The 23,864-nt window shown below is 39.8% G+C and overlaps 1 protein-coding gene across 1 annotated transcript in view; it reads right to left on the bottom strand.

Annotated features, from left to right (window-relative positions):
- Positions 1 to 1,008: 1,008 nt before the first annotated feature.
- LOC138334656 (uncharacterized) overlaps positions 1,009 to 23,864 on the bottom strand; it is a 33,110-nt gene continuing 10,254 nt past the window's right edge. The window contains exon 4 of the mRNA XM_069283294.1: positions 1,009 to 1,148. Within this exon, the coding sequence (XP_069139395.1) occupies positions 1,009 to 1,148 (140 nt within the window). The remainder of the gene's footprint in view (positions 1,149 to 23,864) is intronic.

Genomic DNA, 23,864 nt, shown 5'->3' with positions numbered 1-23,864 from the left:
ACCTTTCCGGACAATACAAGTGTAACCAGAATATCCAGGAGGAACGTGATGAAATAAAATCATAACCTTCATTATCCAGGACTACATTCGTAATTTTGAACTCCAACACTACAAATGTTTGTTCTGATCTCTAGCTCAGATTTTTTTCGTGATTGGTCACCAAAATAAAATTGCGACCCTAGAAGATCTGGGTCGTGACAAGATCTTCAATTGTCCAAACATCACAACAGAATTGGCGCTGCCTGTCCCGCCATTTTGTATATCAGTGTAGGGTCCCAACATCAATGCCGGGGGGCTCATGTATTGGGGGGGGGGGGCATATGGGGATCTTTCTAAACAGCCGTATCCCGGGTCAATCCATGATTCTTCGAAAGTATTCTTCGTTCTATTCGATGAATGGAATTTGAAGCATAACTTGAATTATCGTCTGATTTTACATAATTTTCCTTCAATTTAATTTTTGATATAAACACTCATAAAAAATTGAATTATGCGTAATCCAGATATTCTGTAAGGCAGGACCTTGGAAAAACTTAAAATAGTAACTGCGTCTATCAGCAACTCCTAATTCATTCTAAAATTTTACTTAGTTGATTCTACGCAAATAAGTATTGTCACCGTCATCGAAATACATTATTAATTACGTTTAACACTATGTTTTTAATGGAAGTTATAATGTGTGGGGGGGGGCCTGTTAAATCAAAAAATGACCTTGCAGTCACTCATTTTTCACTATAAAAAAACAAAAAGTAGTGGATAAAAAAACACAATTATCCAGGATCATATTCGGGACACACAGAACATCTTTTACTTGACACGATGGACAAGCGTGACTGTTATACATTTCCACTAGTCATACGAAAAATCAATCCACTTCTTTTGGCAAGCGCAATTGTCTATTTCACAACCTCTGTAATCCAACCCGTTCAATACAAATTTCATAGAAGAGTAATTCGAACAGATTTGACATGGGAACAATTTTTTTACTTGTCTGCACTCGTATTCTATTTAAGGTAGATTCAATGGTCGGAGGTAGAGGGAGGCTGGGGGAGGTCGGTCTGGTGAGAGTGCGGGGCAAGAGTATGGGGCTCGAGTCGAATCAAGGAAGTAGTAATCTTCCGCGGTAGGGGAGAGAGGCGAAGAGGTCGCTGAGGAGTCATACAATTGAGGTGAAAATGTGACAATAGCACTTATTATTACTATAATGTACGGCAAGACTAGGTAATTCGACGATTTGAATTGTGATAAATTTAACTTTGTATGCACTCGAATTATTTAAGGAGGTGGGTAAGGTGTTTGTGAGAGGGGATAAAGTGGATGCGGCGCGCCAAACCACGACCATCTGTACCAGCCCATGTTACTAGCTCACCGCTTGGTGAAAACAACGATGGACTATACACCACACCGACTGACCACACTGACGTATCCAAAATTATTCCCAAAGTGCAATAAGAGTGACAAACATAATAACCAGCGAAGTTTACAAACTCAAACACCATATATCGCTAGACTCGACAAGACGCTGCGCAAACCATGTGTAATCAACCGTTTCTACGTCCGTAAATAAAAACAAACATAAAATACAACAAAAAAAACAAAAAAAAAGAAAGTTCCAATGTTGATCTTAGTGTAAGCATTGTCTACATTACAGAACACAGAAATCTGTATTTCTATTTGTCAAAACACCTGGTCGCTGATTGAAATTCCTAAATAATAGCGGATTCAATCAATGTGCGGAACATTTAGTTAGAACTAAACGGAGTCAGTGATATATATCAGCGAATACTATCTAGGCAGCCGGAGGCGACACACGGACCATCACAAGTAAATGATGCTACCAGTGCAAAATCATGGTCCTCTCATGCCCGTTTGACCACTATTCAACTACACTACACGACAAATAGACAATGAGGCAAAACACTAATTTCTACCAGAAAACATTTCTGAAGAGTCCTAATACTATGACAACTAAGCGTGACTTTCACAGTATCTGCATGTACATAATGCATTTTTGGAGGAGTTCAAAAACAATATCCGCAACGAGACAAGGGCCTATCTGAATGCCCATGACAAAATACCATGTTTAAAAACAACTCCCACTTGTATCATTATATTTCAGTTCCCCGAAAATACCACCCATATGCGAGTACCGACTAACATATTATTCCCTCAAATACAGGACATGTTACATCAACATGCAAGGACTAAGATGCAACTACCAACTGGGCATGACTACCCCACAACCTTCTTCAAAATCGGCCAATTTGAAAAGAATAAATATACAAAAATCCGCACATGTGAAAGTCATGAAGTATGATTAATACTCCCTTACTCCCACTATGTGACTATAATATAGTCTTCAATTCTAAAATACTGATTTCTTAAAGTACCCCGTTGGCCACGATGCGAAATGTCCCCAACCAAGCTACATGACACAGTTAAATAGGCCAAGCCTCTCACACCACCCGAGTCATAGTATCAGTCGCAACAGCGAAAGAAGAGTTATTATCTAGTACTGATACACTCTCTAACAAAAAATAAGTTCCATAGAATGATACCAAAGATTTATAACTTAACACAACACAGACATTCTCTAAAACACGAGTCCACAATGCGCGTTCACAACAAACTTTCTGACCATTCTCATCTTATCCTAGTAAAAATATAAACACATAGCTCTCCTTCTTACAGTACTTTCTACTAAACGGAATCTATGGGAGAAGCGCAGTCAACTTCTCCGTTCATTTTTCTGAAACTCAACTCACCTACGCACAGTAATTACCAACAATCATGTTGCCCTACTCCATTCTAGTTGGAAAATGTATCAATCTTTTTCTTTCCATTTTTTATTACCACGATATTAAGTTCTTACGAGATTATTCTACCCATAGCACCACGACTAATTCAAAAATGCAACACCTACCATATACAAACTCAACTGTACATATCTCCAAAGGCACACATAATACGCTGTATACCACAAATACATATTTTACATACAACATAATCCTACATATCCAATTTTACACTATATGTAATAGCCCGATTACAAGTTTTTTATGTGTAGTTTTAACACCAATCGTCTATTTACACTTATTAATACAAAGCATACGCCATAAAATTTAATCAGCTTAAATCAATTGAAACCCAGGTTCACATAATCTTAAAAAAAGGACGCAAGATTTATTAACCCGACAAGACCATGACCTAACTGTTACTACATGACCACATGTCCTATCAGCTGTACATCTTCCCTGTAGCACCCATTCATAACATAACACTCTCTTTTTTTCCTCTATATTTCTCTCTACCCCACCCACCCCCCTTTAACTCTTCCAGTTATCCCAACCCTTCTCTCCTTGCTTCCTCTCTACACTTCTTTTCCCATCCTCGTTCTTAAAGAGGAAGCAACTCTCAACAACCACAGTCACACATCTTATAATTAATACACAAGTAATCTCCTTACCCAAGACTGATGTTCCTCATCACTTCGACCTCATCACATAAACATCACCTGCGTACCTATACACACCAATAGTATTGGCAGGTTATATTGATGTTATACTAGACTGACTAACGAAAGAATATAAGTAATGTACAGAAAGGCAATGGCCATAAAGTTCACACCGCATATGCTTCATGTACACCCTTTAATTATATCAACGTTATAAAAAGTTCATATTGTCCTTGAAATAACTGAGTCAATATTTTTTCTAGTGATTATATTTTTTATTCATATATCTCCACGTCTAACCTTTAGTATCCCCAAAACCCCAATGTTGAGAAATGGAAAGTACACATAAATAAGAAAGTTAAGAAATTTATTATTTCCGTAACAATATTATTCGTTTTTTGTGTTCGACTGTATTTACATATATTGTAATTTGGTCTATTCACTTTATACCGATTTCAAATAAAGAAGCAATTGCACGAGCTCGCTTACACACGTGGACACCGCACAGATTACATTCGGTGCGGTATCATAAGAATGCTGATTGAAACCACGTGATCTATATATTCGAGGCCCTGGACTTCAAAGCATCGCATTCCCAGCTGATGGGGATTTATTTCACAGTGGGTAAAAAAAAATGGCGGCCGCAAACTGAAGCTGTCAGTGTGTACGATTGAATTTTGAAGATTGTGTTTTTTCTTATATTTTCATGTATGCGTTACCTTAGAAGTGTTACGCACTTCGTGCCCTTCGTGCCAAATATGTATGTATCCAGATTATTCATATTTGTTGCAAGAGAATTATTATGCTGATATATTAGAGAGAAAAAAAAAGAAAAAATTTCATAAATATGATGTCTACCAATAGTAATGCAAATCCAAAATTAAAGATGAATGGGTGATATGAATAAATTATTAGAAGCACAAACCAGGGAGATTGAAATAGGTGATAAAAGAATGATGAAGGAGGAGTAGGATTTTAAAGCTTAAATTACGAAAATGTGGCCTTTTGCGGCCCATCCCTCAGTCCCTAGGGGTTGGACCAGGCTCATTTATATGAAATATGAATGTCCTTCCCAAATAATGTTTCACACCAAATATGGATGAAATTCATCCAAGAATGAAGGAGGAATAGGATTTTAAAGCTTAAAATAAGAAAATTTGCCCTTTTGGGGCCCCACCCCTCAGCCCCTAGGGGTCGGACCAGGCTCATTTATATAAAATATGATTGTCCTTCCCCAATGATGTTTCAAACGAAATATGGATGAAATCCATCCAAGGATGAAGGAAGAGTAGGATTTTAAAGCTTAAATTAAGAAAATTTGCCCTTTTGGGGCCCCGCCCCTCCGCCCCTAGGGGTCAGACCAGGCTCATTTATATAAAATATGATTGTCCTTCCCTAATAATGTTTCACACCTAATATGGATGAAATCCATCCAAGGATAAAGGAGGAGTAGGATTTTAAAGCTAAAATTAAGAAAATTTGCCCTTTTGGGGCCCAGTCCCTCTGACCCTAGGGGTCGGACCAGGCTCATTTATATAAAATATGATTGTCCTTCCCTAATGAAGTTTCACACCAAATATGGATGAAATCAACCCTAGGATGAAGGAGGAGTAGGATTTTAAAGCTTAAAATAAGAAAATTTGCCCTTTTGGGACCCCACCCCTCAGCCCCTAGGGGTCGGACCAGGCTCATTTATATAAAATATGATTGTCCTTCCCCAATGATGTTTCAAACCAAATATGGATGAAATCCATCCAAGGATTAAGGAGGAGTAGGCTTTTGTATAAATAGTCTTACGCACGACGCACGGCTTTTGGCGGACCCACGGCCCACGGCGCACGACGGGGAAACACGATGACAATAGGTCTCCTGACCTTCGGTCAGATGACCTAAAAATATGATTGTCCTTCCCCAATGATGTTTCACACCAAATATGGATGAAATCCATCCAAGGATGAAGGAGGAGTAGGATTTTAAAGCTAAAATTAAGAAAATTTGCCCTTTTGGGGCCCCACCCCTCAGCCCCTAGGGGTCGGACCAGGCTCATTTATAAAAATAAAATATGACTGTCCTTTACTAATGATTTTCACACACAAAATATGGATGAAATCCCTCCAAGAATGAAGGAGGAGTAGTATTTTAAAAAGCTAAATAAGAAAATTTGCCCTTTTTTGGGGGGCCCACCCCTCAGCCCCTAGGGGTCGGTCGACCATGCTCATTTATATAAAATATGATTGCCTTTCCCCTATGATGTTTCACACCCAAATATGGAAGGAAATCCATCCAAGGATTGAAGGAGGAGTACGCGTTTTTAAGCCAAAATTTAAGAACATTTGCACCCTTTTGGAGCCCCACCCACCCCTCAGCCCCAGACGGCGAGTTCGTCGGTCGGGCTCGGGATCGTGTCTCCGGTCCAGGATCATTTATTTTAAAATATGATTCGTCCTTTCCCCAATGATGTTTCACAGCCAATTATGGATGAACATCCATTCCAAGGATGAAGGAGGTGTAGGTAGGATCTCTTAAAGCTTAAATTAAGAAAATTTCCTTTTTGGGGCACCCACCCCCCCCCCCCCCCCCCCCCCCCCCCCCAACCACCCTCAGCCCATAGGTGTCGGACCAGGCTCATTTATATATAATATGAATGTCCTTCCCCAATGATGTTTCACAGCATATATGGGATGAAATCCATCCAAGGATGAAGGAGGAGTAGGATTTTAAAGATAAAATTAAGAAAATTTGCCTTTTTGGGGGGCCCCACCTCAGCCCCTAGGGGTCGGACCAGGCCTCATTTATATAAAATTATGATTGTCTTTTCCCAATGATGTGTCACACAAAAATTATGATGAGAATCCATCCAAGGATGAAGGAGGAGTAGGATTTTAAGCTAAAATAAAGAAAATTTGCCTTTTTTGGGGCCCACCCTCTGACCCTAGGGGGACGGCCAAGCTCATTTATATAAAATATGACTGTCCTTCCCCAATGATGTTTCACACCAAATATGAATGAAATCCGCGTAGTGGTTAAGGGGGAGTAGCGTTTTAAAGGAAAAAGTTAAGGACGGACGGCGGAAGAGGACGAATCACGATGATATAGGTCAAAAGCTTCGGGTCAGAACCTAATAAGAAAATTTGCCCTTTTGGGGCCCCACCCCTCAGCCCCTAGGGGTCGGACCAAGCTCATTTATATAAAATATAATATGTCCTTAATGAATGATGTTTCACACCAAATATGGATGAAATCCGCCCAAGGGTTAAGGAGGTAGGCTTTTTTAAAAGTCTTAAATTACGACGATTTGGGCCCCACGGCCTCGCACGACGAGGGGACGATACCATTGCTCAATAGGTATGAAATCGGTGATGACCTAAAAACAGGAAGTTGGCCCACCCATCTTGGAAATACCCATCTTTACCAAAAGTTTGCATGGATTTTTAAATCCCTTAAAACCTCTACAGACTAATTTTTGTTGAGATCAGAGACTGAAACCTGAAAACAGGACGTGGGCTCGCAGCCATCTTGAAATACTAAAATCTTTATGAAAATATTTGCATGTTGTTTGCCATCCCCAAAACCTCTAGACTAAAATTTTGAGAAGAGACTGAAACCTGAAAAAGGAATGAAGGAGGAGCTAGCGGCCATTTTGGAAACCAAAATCTTTATAAAAAATTTGTTCCCCTGTTGGGCCATCCCTTAAAACCCCTATAGACCAATTTTCATTGAGATCAGATTACTGAAGACTGAAAACAGGAAGTGGGCCCCAGTGGCCATCTTGGAATACTAAAATTTATATAAAATATGATTGTCCTTCCCTCAATATAAAATGATTGTCCTTCCCCAATGATGTTTCACACCAAAATATGGATGAAATCCAAGGATCAAAGGATGAAGGAGGAGTAGGATTTTAAAAAAAATTAAAAAATTTGCCCTTTTTGGGGCCCCCCCCTCAGCCCCTAGGGGTCGGACCAGGCTCATTTATATAAAATATGATTGTCCTTCCCCAATGATGTTTCAACACCAAATATGGATGAAATCCATCCAAGGATGAAGGAGGAGTAGGATTTTAAAGCTAAAATTAAGAAAATTTGCCCTTTTGGGGCCCCCCCCCCCTCAGCCCCTAGGGGGTCGGACCAGGCTCATTTATATAAAATATGATTGTCCTTTCCCCAATGATGTTTCACACCAAAATATGGATGAAATCAACCCAAGGATGAAGGAGGAGTAGGATTTTTAAAGCTTAAAATTAAGAAAAAGGCCCTTTTGGGGGCCCCACCCCTCAGCCCCTAGGGGTCGGACCAGGCTCATTTTATATAAAATCTTGATTGTCCTTCCCAACCAGATGTTTCACACCAATATATATGAAATCCATCCAAGGATGAAGGAGGAGGCAAATCATAAAGCTAAAATAAAAAATTTGCCCTTTGGGGCCCCCACCCCTCAGCCCCTAGGGGTCGGACCAGGCTCATTTATATAAAATATGATTGTCCTTCCCAAATGATTTTTCACACCAAATATGGATGAAATCCATCCAAGGATGAAGGAGGAGTAGGATTTTAAAGCTAAATTAAGAAAATTTGCCCTTTTGGGGCCCCACCCCTCAGCCCCTAGGGGTCGGACCAGGCTCATTTATATAAAATATGATTGTCCTTCCCCAATGATGTTTCACACCAAATATGGATGAAATCCACCCAAGGATGAAGGAGGAGTAGGATTTTAAAGCTAAAATTAAGAAAATTTGCCCTTTTGGGGCCCCACCCCTCAGCCCCTAGGGGTCGGACCAGGCTCATTTATATAAAATATGATTGTCCTTCCCCAATGATGTTTCACACCAAATATGGATGAAATCCATCCAAGGATGAAGGAGGAGTAGGATTTTAAAGCTAAAATTAAGAAAATTTGCCCTTTTGGGGCCCCACCCCTCAGCCCCTAGGGGTCGGACCAGGCTCATTTATATAAAAATATGATTGTCCTTCCCCAATGATGTTTTATGAATGAAATCCACCGTATTTTAAAAATATGGATGAAATCCATCCAAGGATGAAGGAGGAGAATAGGATTTTAAAAGCTAAAATTAAGAAAATTTGCCCTTTTGGGGCCCCACCCCTCAGCCCCTAGGGGTCGGACCAGGCTCATTTATATAAAATATGATTGTCCTTCCCCAATGATTTTTCACACCAAATATGGATGAAATCATCCAAGGGTTAAGGAGGAGTAGGATTTTGTAAAATGCCATTACGCCACCAAAGGATGCACACGGCGGATCAGGCAGCGGAATATAAAATATGATTGTCCATCCCAATGATGGTCATTCATGAAAATATGGATGAAATCCATCCAAGGACCTAAAAGGAGGAAGGATTTTGGCCATTTTGGAATACCCTAAAATTAAGAAAATGTTTGCCCTTTTTTGTTCACCCCCTTAAACCCCTCTAGCCCCTAGGGGCCGACTAAGTCTCAATTATATAATAATATGATTGTCCGTCCCCAATGATTTTTTCACACCAAAATATGGATGAAATCCATCCAAGGGATGAAGGAGGAGTAGGATTTTAATAGACTAAAATTCAAGAAAATTTCCCCATTTGGGACGCCCAATTACCTCAGCCCGTAGGGGTCGGCCTCCCCCCCCCCCCCCCCCTGGGCTCATTTATAATAAATATCAGATTGTCCGTTCCCCAATGATGTTTTATAAACCAAATATAGTATGAAATCCATCCAAGATTGAAGGAGGAGTAGAATTTTTAAAGCTAAAAATAAACAAATTTGCCCTTTTGGGGCCCCACCCCTCAGTACCTAGGGGGTCGGACCAGACTCATTTATAAAGAAAGATGATTGCCCTTCCCAATGAACGTTTCACACCAAAATATGGTGTGAAATCCATCCAAGGATGAAGGAGAAGTAGGATTTTAAAGCTTAAATTAAGAAAAATTCCCCTTTTGGAGCCCCGCCCCTCTGACCTCTGCCCCTATGGGTCGGACAAGCTCATTTATATAAAATATATGATTGCCCTTTCCCCAATGACGTTTTTCACACCAAATATGGATGAAATCCATCCAAGGATGAAGGAGGAGTAGGATTTTTAAAGCTAAAATTAAGAAAATTTGCCTTTTTGGGACCCCATAACCCGTCAGCCCCAAGGTGTCGGACTAATCTCAGTTATATAAAATTAGTGATTGTCCTTCTCCCAATGATGTTTCACACCAAAATATGAATGAAAATCTACCCAAGGATGAAGAGGAGTAGTGATTTTTAAGCATAAAATATTAACAATAAAATTTGCCCTTTTGTGAAGCCCCATCCACTTAGCCCCGCGGGGTTTCGAACTCGGACCAGACTAAATTATATAAAATATTATTGTCCCTTCCCAACTGGATGTTTCACAGGACACCAATATGGATGAAATCCATCATAGGATGAAGGAGGAGATAATGATTTTAAAGGCTAAAATTTAAGAAAATTTCCCCTTTTGGGACCCGATACCCTCAGCCCGTAGGGGTCGGACCAGGCTCATTTATATAAAATATGATTGATTGTCCTTCCCCAATGATGTTTATAATACCAAATATAGATGAAATCCATCCAAGGATGAAGGAGGAGTAGAATTTTAAAGCTCAGAAAGAAAGAAAAACCTTTTTGGAGGGCCCCCACCTCCCTCAGTACCATAGGGGTCGGCCCAGGCTCATTTATTATAAAATATGATTGTCCTTTCCAAACAACGTTTTCACACAAAAATATGGATGAAATCCATCCAAGGGATGAAGGAGGAGTAGGATTTTTAAACTAAATTAAGAAAATTTACCTTTTTGGGGCCCCACCTCAGCCCCTAGGGGTCGGACCAGGCTCATTTATATAAAATATGATTGTCCTTCCCAATGATGTTTCACACCAAATATGGATGAAATCCATCAAGGATGAAGGAGGTAGGAGTAGGATTTTTAAAGCTTAAAATTAAGAAAATTTGCCCTTTTGGGCCCCGCACTCTCAGCCCCTAGGGGTCGGACCAGGTTCATTTATATAAAATATGATTGGTCCTTTCCCAATGATAGTTTTTTCACACCAAATATGATGATAATCCATCCAAGGATTGAAGGAGGAGTAGGGATTTTAAAAGCTAAAATTAAGAAAATTTGCCCTTTTGGGGTCCCACCCCTCAGCCCCCCTAGGGGGTCGGACCAAAGCTCATTTATATAAAATATGATTGTCCTTTCCCACCAATGATGTTTCACACCAATTATGGATGTAAATCCCGCCAAAGGATGAAGGAGGAGTAGGATTTTTACGCACGATGCACGGCGCACGGCGGACAGCTTAAACGATTAAGACAATATTTGCCGTCGGTTTTTGGGGCCCCGCCCAAAATCTTTACCAAAATGGTTTGCATGTTGTCAGCCCCTAGGGGTCAGGACTGAAATTCTGAAAACAGGACGTCTCGCAGCATCTGAAATACTATAAAACTTATGAAAATATTGTCTTTCCCCCTTTAATGACAGTTTCACACCAAATATGAAACCTGAAATCATCAAGTGGAAAGCGAGGAGTAGGATTTTAAAATCTTAAAAAAATTAAGAAAATTGTTGCCTTTGCCCCTATAGACAATTTTCATTGAAGATCAGGGACCATGCCATCTTGGAATATTAAAATCTTATATAAAATATGATTGTCCTTACCCTAATGATGTTTTTACACCAAATATGGATGAAATCCTCTCAAGGGTTGAAGGAGGAGTAAGATTTTAAAGCTAAAATAAGAAAATTTGCCCCTTTTGGGGCCCCACCACTCAGTCCCTAGGGGTCGGACAAGACTCATTTATATAAAATATGATTGTCCTTCCCCAATGATGTTTCACACCAAATATGGATGAAATCCATCCAAGGATGAAGGAGGAGTAGGATTTTAAAGCTTAAAATTAAGAAAATTTCCCCTTTGGGCCCGCCCCTCAGCCCCTAGGGTCGGACTAGGCTCATTTATATAAAATATGATTGTCCTTCCCCAATGATGTTTCACACCAAATATGGATGAAATCCATCCAAGGATGAAGGAGGAGTAGGATTTTAAAGCTAAAATTAAGAAAATTTCCCCTTTTGGGGCCCCATCCCTCAGCCCCTAGGGGTCGGACCAAGCTCATTATATAAAATATATGATTGTCCCTTCCCCAATGATGTTTCACACCAAATATGGATGAAATCCATCCCAAGGATGAAGGAGGAGTAGGATTTTAAAGCTTAAAATTAAGAAAATTTGCCCTTTTGGGGCCCCACCCCTCAGCCCCTAGGGGTCGGACCAGGCTCATTTATATAAAATATGATTGTCCTTCCCAATGATTTTTTCACACCAAATATGGATGAAATCCATCCAAGGATGAAGGAGGAGTAGGATTTTTAAAGCTAAAAATAAGAAAATTTGCCCCTTTTGGGCCCCACCCCTCAGCCCCTAGGGGTCGGACCAGGCTCATTTATATAAAATATGATTGTCCTTCCCCAATGATGTTTCACACCAAATATGGATGAAATCCATCCAAGGATGAAGGAGGAGTAGGATTTTAAATCTAAAATTAAGAAAATTTGCCCTTTTGGGGCCCCACCCCTCAGCCCCTAGGGGGTCGGACCAGGCTCATTTATATAAAATATGATTGTCCTTTCCCTAAATGATGTTTCACACCAAATATGGATGAAATCCACACAAGGATGAAGGAGGAGTAGGATTTTAAAAGCTTAAAATTAAGAAAATTTGCCCTTTTGGGGCCCCACCCCTCAGTAGCCCCTAGGGGTCGGACCAGGCTCATTTATATAAAATATGATTGTCCTTCCCCAATGATGTTTTACACACCAAATATGGATGAAATCCATCCAAGGATGAAGGAGGAGTAGGATTTTAAAGCTAAAATTAAGAAAATTTCCCCTTTTGGGGCCCCACCCCTTGCCCCAAGGGGTCGAACCAGGCTCATTTATATAAAAATATGATTGTCCTTTCCCAACAATGATGTTTCACACCAAATATGGATGAAATCCATCCAAGGATGAAGGAGGAGTAGGATTTTAAAGCTAAAATTAAGAAAATTTGCCCTTTTGGGGCCCCACCCCTCAGCCCCTAGGGGTCGGACCAAGACTCATTTATATAAAATATGATTGTCCTTCCCCAATGATGTTTCACACCAAATATGGATGAAATCCATCCAAGGATGAAGGAGGAGTAGGATTTTAAATCTAAAATTAAGAAAATTTGCCCTTTTGGGGCCCCACCCCTCAGCCCTAGGGGTCGGACCAGGCTCATTTATATAAAATATGATTGTCCGTTCCCCAATGATGTTTTCACACCAAATATGGATGAAATCCATCCAAGGATGAAGGAGGAGTAGGATTTTAAATCTTAAAATAAGAAAATTTGCCCTTTTGGGGCCCCACCCCTCAGCCCCTAGGGGTCGGACCAGGCTCATTTATATAAAATATGATTGTCCTTCCCTAATGATGTTTCATACCAAATATGGATGAAATCCATCCAAGGATGAAGGAGGGAGTAGGGATTTTAAAGCTTAAAATTAAGAAAATTTTTTTGGGCCCCACCCCTCAGCCCCTAGGGGACGGACCAGGCTCATTTATATAAATATATGATTGCCCTTTTTTCCCACATGACGTTTCACACCAAATATGGATGAAATCCATCCAAGGATGAAGGAGGAGTAGGATTTTTAAAGCTAAAATTAAGAAAATTTCCCCTTTTGGGCCCCACCCCTCAGCCCCTAGGGGTCGGACCAGGCTCATTTATATAAAATATGATTGTCCTTTCCCAATGAACGTTTCACACCAAATATGGATGAAATCCATCCAAGGATGAAGGAGGAGTAGGATTTTAAAGCTAAAATTAAGAAAATTTTTGCCCTTTTGGGCCCCGCCCCTCAGCCCCAAGGGGTCGGACTAAGGCTCATTTATATAAAATATGATTGTCCTTCCCCAATGATGTTTCACACCAAATATGATGAAATCATCCCAAGGATGAAGGAGGAGTAGGATTTTAAAGCTAAAATAAGAAAATTTGCCCTTTTGGGGCCCCACCCCTCAGCCCCTAGGGGTCGGACCAGGCTCATTTATATAAAATATGATTGTCCTTCCCCAATGATGTTTCACACCAAATATGGATGAAATCCATCCAAGGATGAAGGAGGAGTAGGATTTTAAAGCTAAAATAAGAAAATTTGCCCTTTTGGGGCCCCACCCCTCAGCCCCTAGGGGTCGGACCAGGCTCATTTATATAAAATATGATTGTCCTTCCCCAATGATGTTTCACACCAAATATGGATGAAATCCATCCAAGGATGAAGGAGGAGTAGGATTTTAAATCTAAAATTAAGAAAATTTCCCCATTTGGGACCCCCATACCTCAGCCCCTAGGGGTCGGACCAGGCTCATTTATATAAAATATGATTGTCCTTCCCCAATGATGTTTTATACCAAATATAGATGAAATCCATCCAAGGATGAAGGAGGAGTAGAATTTTTAAAGCTAAAAATAACCTTTTTGGGGCCCCACCCCTCAGTCCCTAGGGGACGGACCAGGCTCATTTATATAAAATATGATTGCCCTTTCCCAACAACGTTTCACACCAAATATGGATGAAATCCATCCAAGGATGAAGGAGAAGTAGGATTTTAAAGCTTAAATTAAGAAAATTTCCCCTTTTGGAGCCCCGCCCCTCTGCCCCTAGGGGTCGGACCAGGCTCATTTATATAAAATATGATTGCCCTTTCCCAACAACGTTTCACACCAAATATGGATGAAATCCATCCAAGGATGAAGGAGGAGTAGGATTTTAAAGCTAAAATTAAGAAAATTTGCCCTTTTGGGGCCCCACCCCTCAGCCCCTAGGGGTCGGACCAGGCTCATTTATATAAAATATGATTGTCCTTCCCCAATGATGTTTCACACCAAATATGAATGAAATCAACCCAAGGATGAAGGAGGAGTAGGATTTTAAAGCTTAAAATAAGAAAATTTGCCCTTTTGGGGCCCCACCCCTCAGCCCCTAGGGGTCGGACCAGACTCATTTATATAAAATATGATTGTCCTTCCCCAATGATGTTTCACACCAAATATGGATGAAATCCATCCAAGGATGAAGGAGGAGTAGGATTTTAAATCTAAAATTAAGAAAATTTCCCCATTTGGGACCCCATACCTCAGCCCCTAGGGGTCGGACCAGGCTCATTTATATAAAATATGATTGTCCTTCCCCAATGATGTTTTATACCAAATATAGATGAAATCCATCCAAGGGTGAAGGAGGAGTAGAATTTTTAAAGCTAAAAAAAACCTTTTTGGGGCCCCACCCCTCAGTACCTAGGGGACGGACCAGGCTCATTTATATAAAATATGATTGCCCTTTCCCAACAACGTTTCACACCAAATATGGATGAAATCCATCCAAGGATGAAGGAGGAGTAGGATTTTAAAGCTTAAATTAAGAAAATTTCCCCTTTTGGAGCCCCACCCCTCTGCCCCTAGGGGTCGGACCAGGCTCATTTATGTAAAATATGATTGCCCTTTCCCAACAACGTTTCACACCAAATATGGATGAAATCCATCCAAGGATGAAGGAGGAGTAGGATTTTTAAACTAAAATTAAGAAAAATTTTTGGGGACCCGCCCTCAGCCCCAAGGGGTCGGACTAAGCTCATTTATATAAAATATGATTGTCCTTCCCCAATGATGTTTCACACCAAATATGAATGAAATCAATCCAAGGATGAAGGAGGAGTAGGATTTTAAAGCTTAAAATAAGAAAATTTGCCCTTTTGGGGCCCCACCCCTCAGCCCCAAGGGGTCGGACCAGGCTCATTTATATAAAATATGATTGTCTTTCCCCAATGATGTTTCACACCAAATATGGATGAAATCCATCCAAGGATGAAGGAGGAGTAGGATTTTAAAGCTAAAATTAAGAAAATTTGCCCTTTTGGGGCCCCACCCCTCAGCCCCTAGGGGTCGGACCAGGCTCATTTATATAAAATATGATTGTCCTTCCCTAATGATGTTTCACACCAAATATGGATGAAATGTACCAAGGATGAAGGAGGAGTAGGATTTTAAAGCTTAAAATAAGAAAATTTGCCCTTTTGGGGCCCCGCCCCTTAGCCCCAAGGGGTCGGACAAAGCTGATTTATATAAAATATGATTGTCCTTCCCCAATGATGTTTCACACCAAATATGGATGAAATCCATCTAAGGATGAAGGAGGAGTAGGATTTTAAAGCTAAAATTAAGAAAATTTGCCCTTTTGGGGCCCCACCCCTCAGCCCCTAGGGGTCGGACCAGGCTCATTTATATAAAATATGACTGTCTTTCCCTAATGATGTTTCACACCAAATATGGATGAAATCTACACAAGGATGAAGGAGGAGTAGGATTTTAAAGCTTAAAATTACCTTTTTGGGGCCCCACCCCTCAGTCCCTAGGGGACGGACCAGGCTCATTTATATAAAATATGATTGCCCTTTCCCAACAACGTTTCACACCAAATATGGATGAAATCCATCCAAGGATGAAGGAGAAGTAGGATTTTAAAGCTTAAATTAAGAAAATTTCCCCTTTTGGAGCCCCGCCCCTCTGCCCCTAGGGGTTGGACCAGGCTCATTTATGTAAAATATGATTGCCCTTTCCCAACAACGTTTCACACCAAATATGGATGAAATCCATCCAAGGATGAAGGAGGAGTAGGATTTTTAAAGCTAAAAATTAAGAAAAATTTTTGGGGACCCGCCCCTCAGCCCCAAGGGGTCGGACCAAGCTCATTTATATAAAATATGATTGTCCTTCCCCAATGATGTTTCACACCAAATATGAATGAAATCAACCCAAGGATGAAGGAGGAGTAGGATTTTAAAGCTTAAAATAAGAAAATTTGCCCTTTTGGGGCCCCGCCCCTCAGCCCCTAGGGGTCGGACAAAGCTCATTTATATAAAATATGATTGTCTTTCCCCAATGATGTTTCACACCAAATATGGATGAAATCCATCCAAGGATGAAGGAGGAGTAGGATTTTAAAGCTAAAATTAAGAAAATTTGCCCTTTGGGGCCCCACCCCTCAGCCCCTAGGGGTCGGACCAGGCTCATTTATATAAAATATGATTGTCCTTCCCCAATGATGTTTTATACCAAATATAGATGAAATCCATCCAAGGATGAAGGAGGAGTAGAATTTTTAAAGCTAAAAATAACCTTTTTGGGGCCCCACCCCTCAGTCCCTAGGGGACGGCCCAGGCTCATTTATATAAAATATGATTGCCCTTTCCCAACAACGTTTCACACCAAATATGGATGAAATCCATCCAAGGATGAAGGAGAAGTAGGATTTTAAAGCTTAAATTAAGAAAATTTGCCCTTTTGGGGCCCCACCCCTCAGCCCCTAGGGGTCGGACCAGGCTCATTTATATAAAATATGATTGTCCTTCCCCAATGATGTTTCACACCAAATATGGATGAAATCCATCCAAGGATGAAGGAGGAGTAGGATTTTAAAGCTAAAATTAAGAAAATTTGCCCTTTTGGGGCCCCGCCCCTCAGCCCCAAGGGGTCGGACTAAGCTCATTTATATAAAATATGATTGTCCTTCCCCAATGATGTTTCACACCAAATATGAATGAAATCAACCCAAGGATGAAGGAGGAGTAGGATTTTAAAGCTTAAAATAAGAAAATTTGCCCTTTTGGGGCCCCACCCCTCAGCCCCTAGGGGTCGGACCAAGCTCATTTATATAAAATATGATTGTCCTTCCCCAATGATGTTTCACACCAAATATGGATGAAATCCATCCAAGGATGAAGGAGGAGTAGGATTTTAAAGCTAAAATTAAGAAAATTTGCCCTTTTGGGGCCCCACCCCTCAGCCCCTAGGGGTCGGACCAGGCTCATTTATATAAAATATGATTGTCCTTCCCCAATGATGTTTTATACCAAATATAGATGAAATCCATCCAAGGATGAAGGAGGAGTAGAATTTTTAAAGCTAAAAATAACCTTTTTGGGGCCCCACCCCTCAGTCCCTAGGGGACGGACCAGGCTCATTTATATAAAATATGATTGCCCTTTCCCAATAACGTTTCACACCAAATATGGATGAAATCCATCCAAGGATGAAGGAGGAGTAGGATTTTAAAGCTTAAAATTTAGAAAATTTCCCCTTTTGGAGCCCCGCCCCTCTGCCCCTAGGGGTCGCACCAGGCTCATTTATATAAAATATGATTGCCCTTTCCCAACACGTTTCCCCAAATATGTTTCAACACCAAATATAGGATTTTAAGAAAAATCAAAAATTTGCCTTTTGGGGCCCCGCCCTTAAAGGATGAAGGAACGGAGTAGGATTTTTAAAGCTAAAATAAGAAAATTTGCCCTTTTGGGGCCCAACCTTCAGCCCCAAGGGGTCGGACAAAGCTCATTTTATAAAAATATGATTGCTTACCCCTATGATGTTTCACACCAAATATGGATGAAATCCATCAAAGGATGAAGGAGGAGTAGGATTTTAAAGCTAAAATTAAGAAAATTTCCCCATTTGGGACCCCATACCTCAGCCCGTAGGGGTCGGACCAGGCTCATTTATATAAAATATGATTGTCCTTCCCCAATGATGTTTTATACCAAATATAGATGAAATCCATCCAAGGGTGAAGGAGGAGTAGAATTTTTAAAGCTAAAAATAACCTTTTTGGGGCCCCACCCCTCAGTACCTAGGGGACGGACCAGGCTCATTTATATAAAATATGATTGCCCTTTCCCAACAACGTTTCACACCAAATATGGATGAAATCCATCCAAGGATGAAGGAGGAGTAGGATTTTAAAGCTTAAATTAAGAAAATTTCCCCTTTTGGAGCCCCGCCCCTCTGCCCCTAGGGGTCGGACCAGGCTCATTTATGTAAAATATGATTGCCCTTTCCCAACAACGTTTCACACCAAATATGGATGAAATCCATCCAAGGATGAAGGAGGAGTAGGATTTTTAAACTAAAATTAAGAAAAAATTTTGGGGACCCGCCCTCAGCCCCAAGGGGTCGGACTAAGCTCATTTATATAAAATATGATTGTCCTTCCCCAATGATGTTTCACACCAAATATGAATGAAATCAACCCAAGGATGAAGGAGGAGTAGGATTTTAAAGCTTAAAATAAGAAAATTTGCCCTTTTGGGGCCCCGCCCCTTAGCCCCAAGGGGTCGGACAAAGCTCATTTATATAAAATATGATTGTCTTTCCCCAATGATGTTTCACACCAAATATGGATGAAATCCATCCAAGGATGAAGGAGGAGTAGGATTTTAAAGCTAAAATTAAGAAAATTTGCCCTTTTGGGGCCCCACCCCTCAGCCCCTAGGGGTCGGACCAGGCTCATTTATATAAAATATGACTGTCCTTCCCTAATGATGTTTCACACCAAATATGGATGAAATGTACCCAAGGATGAAGGAGGAGTAGGATTTTAAAGCTTAAAATAAGAAAATTTGCCCTTTTGGGGCCCCGCCCCTTAGCCCCAAGGGGTCGGACAAAGCTGATTTATATAAAATATGATTGTCCTTCCCCAATGATGTTTCACACCAAATATGGATGAAATCCATCCAAGGATGAAGGAGGAGTAGGATTTTAAAGCTAACATTAAGCAAATTTGCCCTTTTGGGGCCCCACCCCTCAGCCCCTAGGGGTCGGACCAGGCTCATTTATATAAAATATGACTGTCTTTCCCTAATGATGTTTCACACCAAATATGGATGAAATCTACACAAGGATGAAGGAGGAGTAGGATTTTAAAGCTTAAAATTACCTTTTTGGGGCCCCACCCCTCAGTCCCTAGGAGACGGACCAGGCTCATTTATATAAAATATGATTGCCCTTTCCCAACAACGTTTCACACCAAATATGGATGAAATCCATCCAAGGATGAAGGAGAAGTAGGATTTTAAAGCTTAAAATTTAGAAAATTTCCCCTTTTGGAGCCCCGCCCCTCTGCCCCTAGGGGTCGCACCAGGCTCATTTATATAAAATATGATTGCCCTTTCCCAACAACGTTTCACACCAAATATGGATGAAATCCATCCAAGGATGAAGGAGGAGTAGGATTTTTAAACTAAAATTAAGAAAAAATTTTGGGGACCCGCCCTCAGCCCCAAGGGGTCGGACTAAGCTCATTTATATAAAATATGATTGTCCTTCCCCAATGATGTTTCACACCAAATATGAATGAAATCAACCCAAGGATGAAGGAGGAGTAGGATTTTAAAGCTTAAAATAAGAAAATTTGCCCTTTTGGGGCCCCGCCCCTTAGCCCCAAGGGGTCGGACAAAGCTCATTTATATAAAATATGATTGTCTTTCCCCAATGATGTTTCACACCAAATATGGATGAAATCCATCCAAGGATGAAGGAGGAGTAGGATTTTAAAGCTAAAATTAAGAAAATTTGCCCTTTTGGGGCCCCACCCCTCAGCCCCTAGGGGTCGGACCAGGCTCATTTATATAAAATATGATTGTCCTTCCCCAATGATGTTTTATACCAAATATAGATGAAATCCATCCAAGGATGAAGGAGGAGTAGAATTTTTAAAGCTAAAAATAACCTTTTTGGGGCCCCACCCCTCAGTCCCTAGGGGACGGACCAGGCTCATTTATATAAAATATGATTGCCCTTTCCCAACAACGTTTCACACCAAATATGGATGAAATCCATCCAAGGATGAAGGAGAAGTAGGATTTTAAAGCTTAAATTAAGAAAATTTCCCCTTTTGGAGCCCCGCCCCTCTGCCCCTAGGGGTCGGACCAGGCTCATTTATATAAAATATGATTGCCCTTTCCCAACAACGTTTCACACCAAATATGAATGAAATCCATCCAAGGATGAAGGAGAAGTAGGATTTTAAAACTAAAATTAAGAAAAATTTTTGGGGACCCGCCCCTCAGCCCCAAGGGGTCGGACTAAGCTCATTTATATAAAATATGATTGTCCTTCCCCAATGATGTTTCACACCAAATATGAATGAAATCAACCCAAGGATGAAGGAGGAGTAGGATTTTAAAGCTTAAAATAAGAAAATTTGCCCTTTTGGGGCCCCGCCCCTTAGCCCCAAGGGGTCGGACAAAGCTGATTTATATAAAATATGATTGTCCTTCCCCAATGATGTTTCACACCAAATATGGATGAAATCCATCTAAGGATGAAGGAGGAGTAGGATTTTAAAGCTAAAATTAAGAAAATTTGCCCTTTTGGGGCCCCACCGCTCAGCCCCTAGAGGTCGGACCAGGCTCATTTATATAAAATATGATTGTCCTTCCCCAATGATGTTTTATACAAAATATAGATGAAATCCATCCAAGGATGAAGGAGGAGTAGAATTTTTAAAGCTAAAAATAACCTTTTTGGGGCCCCACCCCTCAGTCCCTAGGGGACGGACCAGGCTCATTTATATAAAATATGATTGCCCTTTCCCAACAACGTTTCACACCAAATATGGATGAAATCCATCCAAGGATGAAGGAGAAGTAGGATTTTAAAGCTTAAAATTTAGAAAATTTCCCCTTTTGGAGCCCCGCCCCTCTGCCCCTAGGGGTCGCACCAGGCTCATTTATATAAAATATGATTGCCCTTTCCCAACAACGTTTCACACCAAATATGAATGAAATCAACCCAAGGATGAAGGAGGAGTAGGATTTTAAAGCTTAAAATAAGAAAATTTGCCCTTTTGGGGCCCCGCCCCTTAGCCCCAAGGGGTCGGACAAAGCTCATTTATAAACAAGAGGCCCATGGGCCTTAACGGTCATCTGACTCATGGCACAAAACAACAAAGTCACAGTATAAAGTAGTGGTTAACAATAACATAAGCAATACAAGGAACTCCTTAGTTGAGAATGAAGTTTCTGAAATAGGTAAAAGGTATTTGTTGTTCCCTTGTCCTTTCCTAACATTTCCTAAAATGAAGAAAATTTCTTCTTTTCGTGCCCTGCCCCTCTGCCCCTGCCCTCTGTTAGTTGGATCTAACTCGTTTTTATAAAATATGATTGACCTTCCCCTATGATGTTTCACACCAAATATGGATGAAATCTATCTAAGGATGAATGAGAAGTAGGATTTTAAGGCTTAAATGAAGAAAATTCCCCCTTTTGGGGCCCCACCCCTCAGCCCTTAGGGGTCGGAGCAGGCTCATTGATTTAAAATATGATTGTCCTTTCCCAACAATGTTTCAAAACAAATTTGGTTGCCATCCATCCAAGGATGAAAGAGGAGTTGGTTTTTAAAGCTAAAATTAAGACAAGAGACCCATAGGGCTTGTATCGCTCACCTGGTTTGTAATGCTAAGAAATGTTCTGAATACAGGTTCATTGGTTTTGTTTCTGCAGGAATTTATATTTTTACCTCTAATTTTATATTGGGCCCCACTCATTCTGCTCAAGGAGGTCAGAGACAAAATTTATACTAATTCTGTTCCCCTGCCTCAGATGATGTTTCTGGCCAAATTTGGTTACAATCCATGCAAAACTTTATGGTTACATAGTAGCGATTTAAAGAATTTACCTTTAATTCCCCTCTTTGGCCCTGGCCTTCCTGCCTCCAAGGGTTCAGGCCTACACAAAAGTCTGTTCCCTTTTCCTAGAGGATGTTTCTGGCCAATTTTGGATACAATCCATGTATTAATAACTCTATGACTAGTAGCGATTTAAAACTTTACCTTTATTTCCCTATTGGGCCCCGTCCCCTCGACCCTAATTCTTTTTTTCTATTTTTTCCACGAAAAAACCCACAATTAAAGCCGGGATTTCAATTTCAGACTTCAATTTTGGCCATTACCTTCGAGTGAAAGACACTAAAAAAAAAAAAAAAAAATGTCAACCTAACGACTCTATTTTCTCTAAACAGACATATCCTTTTGGCCTTATGTAAAAATTATAACAAGAATTCATGAATACACAGTAAATAATTTATTGTAAAATGAAACATTTTGTCAGTGACAATATATTAAATGAAGTGACATAAACACAATGTCTTTGGATGTTGTATTAATAAAAGTTTACGGTCAGCAAATGCAACATTGGGAAAGGACATTTAAAATCAGTGTACATATAACTGAAGTAAGCAAAACAAATAAATCAACTAATTTTGAAAGAACACTGGAGAAATTATTGAGTTGTTTCATTTAAAAGATACCAAATGTTGTGTTTATTTCATTAGTTTACATTGATTCTGTTGATTAATGCTAAGCTGGTGGAATTATGGTACAGAGAAATAGGTAACAGATTTCTGCTATGATGCAATGCAATTACAAAGAAAAATAATATAATAACAATTAGTATACTTTCATTCAAAATAATACAACAAGGGCTGTCATATCTATTACAGCAGCACAAAAACAAGATATACACTAGAAATTTGTTATCAACAAAAATCGAAAGCTTAAGTAAGGGAAACTTAGCTGGTATGGAATGATGGAGTACTTGATTTACTGGCTGCCAAATAAGTGGTGACATACTATTGTGAAATAAAAGAAGTTGTAAACCAAGTAATGAATTATTTGATTGCTAAAAGTTAAAAAGGGGAAATTTATGAACATGCAGCTTAAAAATGTCCTTAATGATATAATCATATGTAAAAAAATCTTTTACTATTGTTGATTTTTTAAATGTGCAATTTATGATTGTATAAAATTGGTATGCAAAACAATGATTCACTTATATGCTACTAAATTGTACGTAAAAGCAGTAACATACAAAAAATAATAGTATAACTTAAAATGGCAGCCTAATTCACTTGTTACAAGATTTATGCAACGACTGCTATGTTAATTATAAGTAATAGTTATATGAGTTATAGTCGTTCCATGAAAGTAATAAAACAAGCTATGAATATTACTAGTGATATGAAAACTGTATAATATACCGTAGCTAATTGTCTTTTGCTATGCACAATAGATAACAAGAGTAATAAAACATTCTGTTCATGTATTTCATGAAGTTTTGCTGAATATTCACATTCACATGAAATAATCCATATCAAGTGGAATGTTAATACATACGAGTTTGTAATGTGTAATCATGACAAAAACATCTATCCTCTTCATTTCCATTTTACTACATTAAATGTAGTTTAATTTATACAATTCATCAGTAGAGAGTGAGTTTACGAGCATTTTAGAGCTGCGGCAGTGACCCCTCTACAAGATACTTACCTTTCATTTTTAACAAAATGAAGCTTCTATGGATAGAGTTGATGACATTTTTTTTTTAAACTACGCTAAGTAATGTACTTCATATAAGTTATTAGTATATTCCTGATAGTTCTTTTCACTTTGCAGTGCTTCCAGGTCTTATTATTTCAATATATATAGATGCTTATTAAATTCATAATAAATCGTTTATCACTCTTCATATCTAATGTGTGCAAAGAAAAA

The sequence above is a fragment of the Argopecten irradians genome, chromosome 11 (genome assembly GCF_041381155.1).
Source record: "Argopecten irradians isolate NY chromosome 11, Ai_NY, whole genome shotgun sequence".
NCBI classification, from domain to species: Eukaryota; Metazoa; Mollusca; class Bivalvia; order Pectinida; family Pectinidae; genus Argopecten; species Argopecten irradians.
Note: the sequence above shows the minus strand (reverse complement) of the source record. Positions and strands in the feature narration are given on the sequence as shown.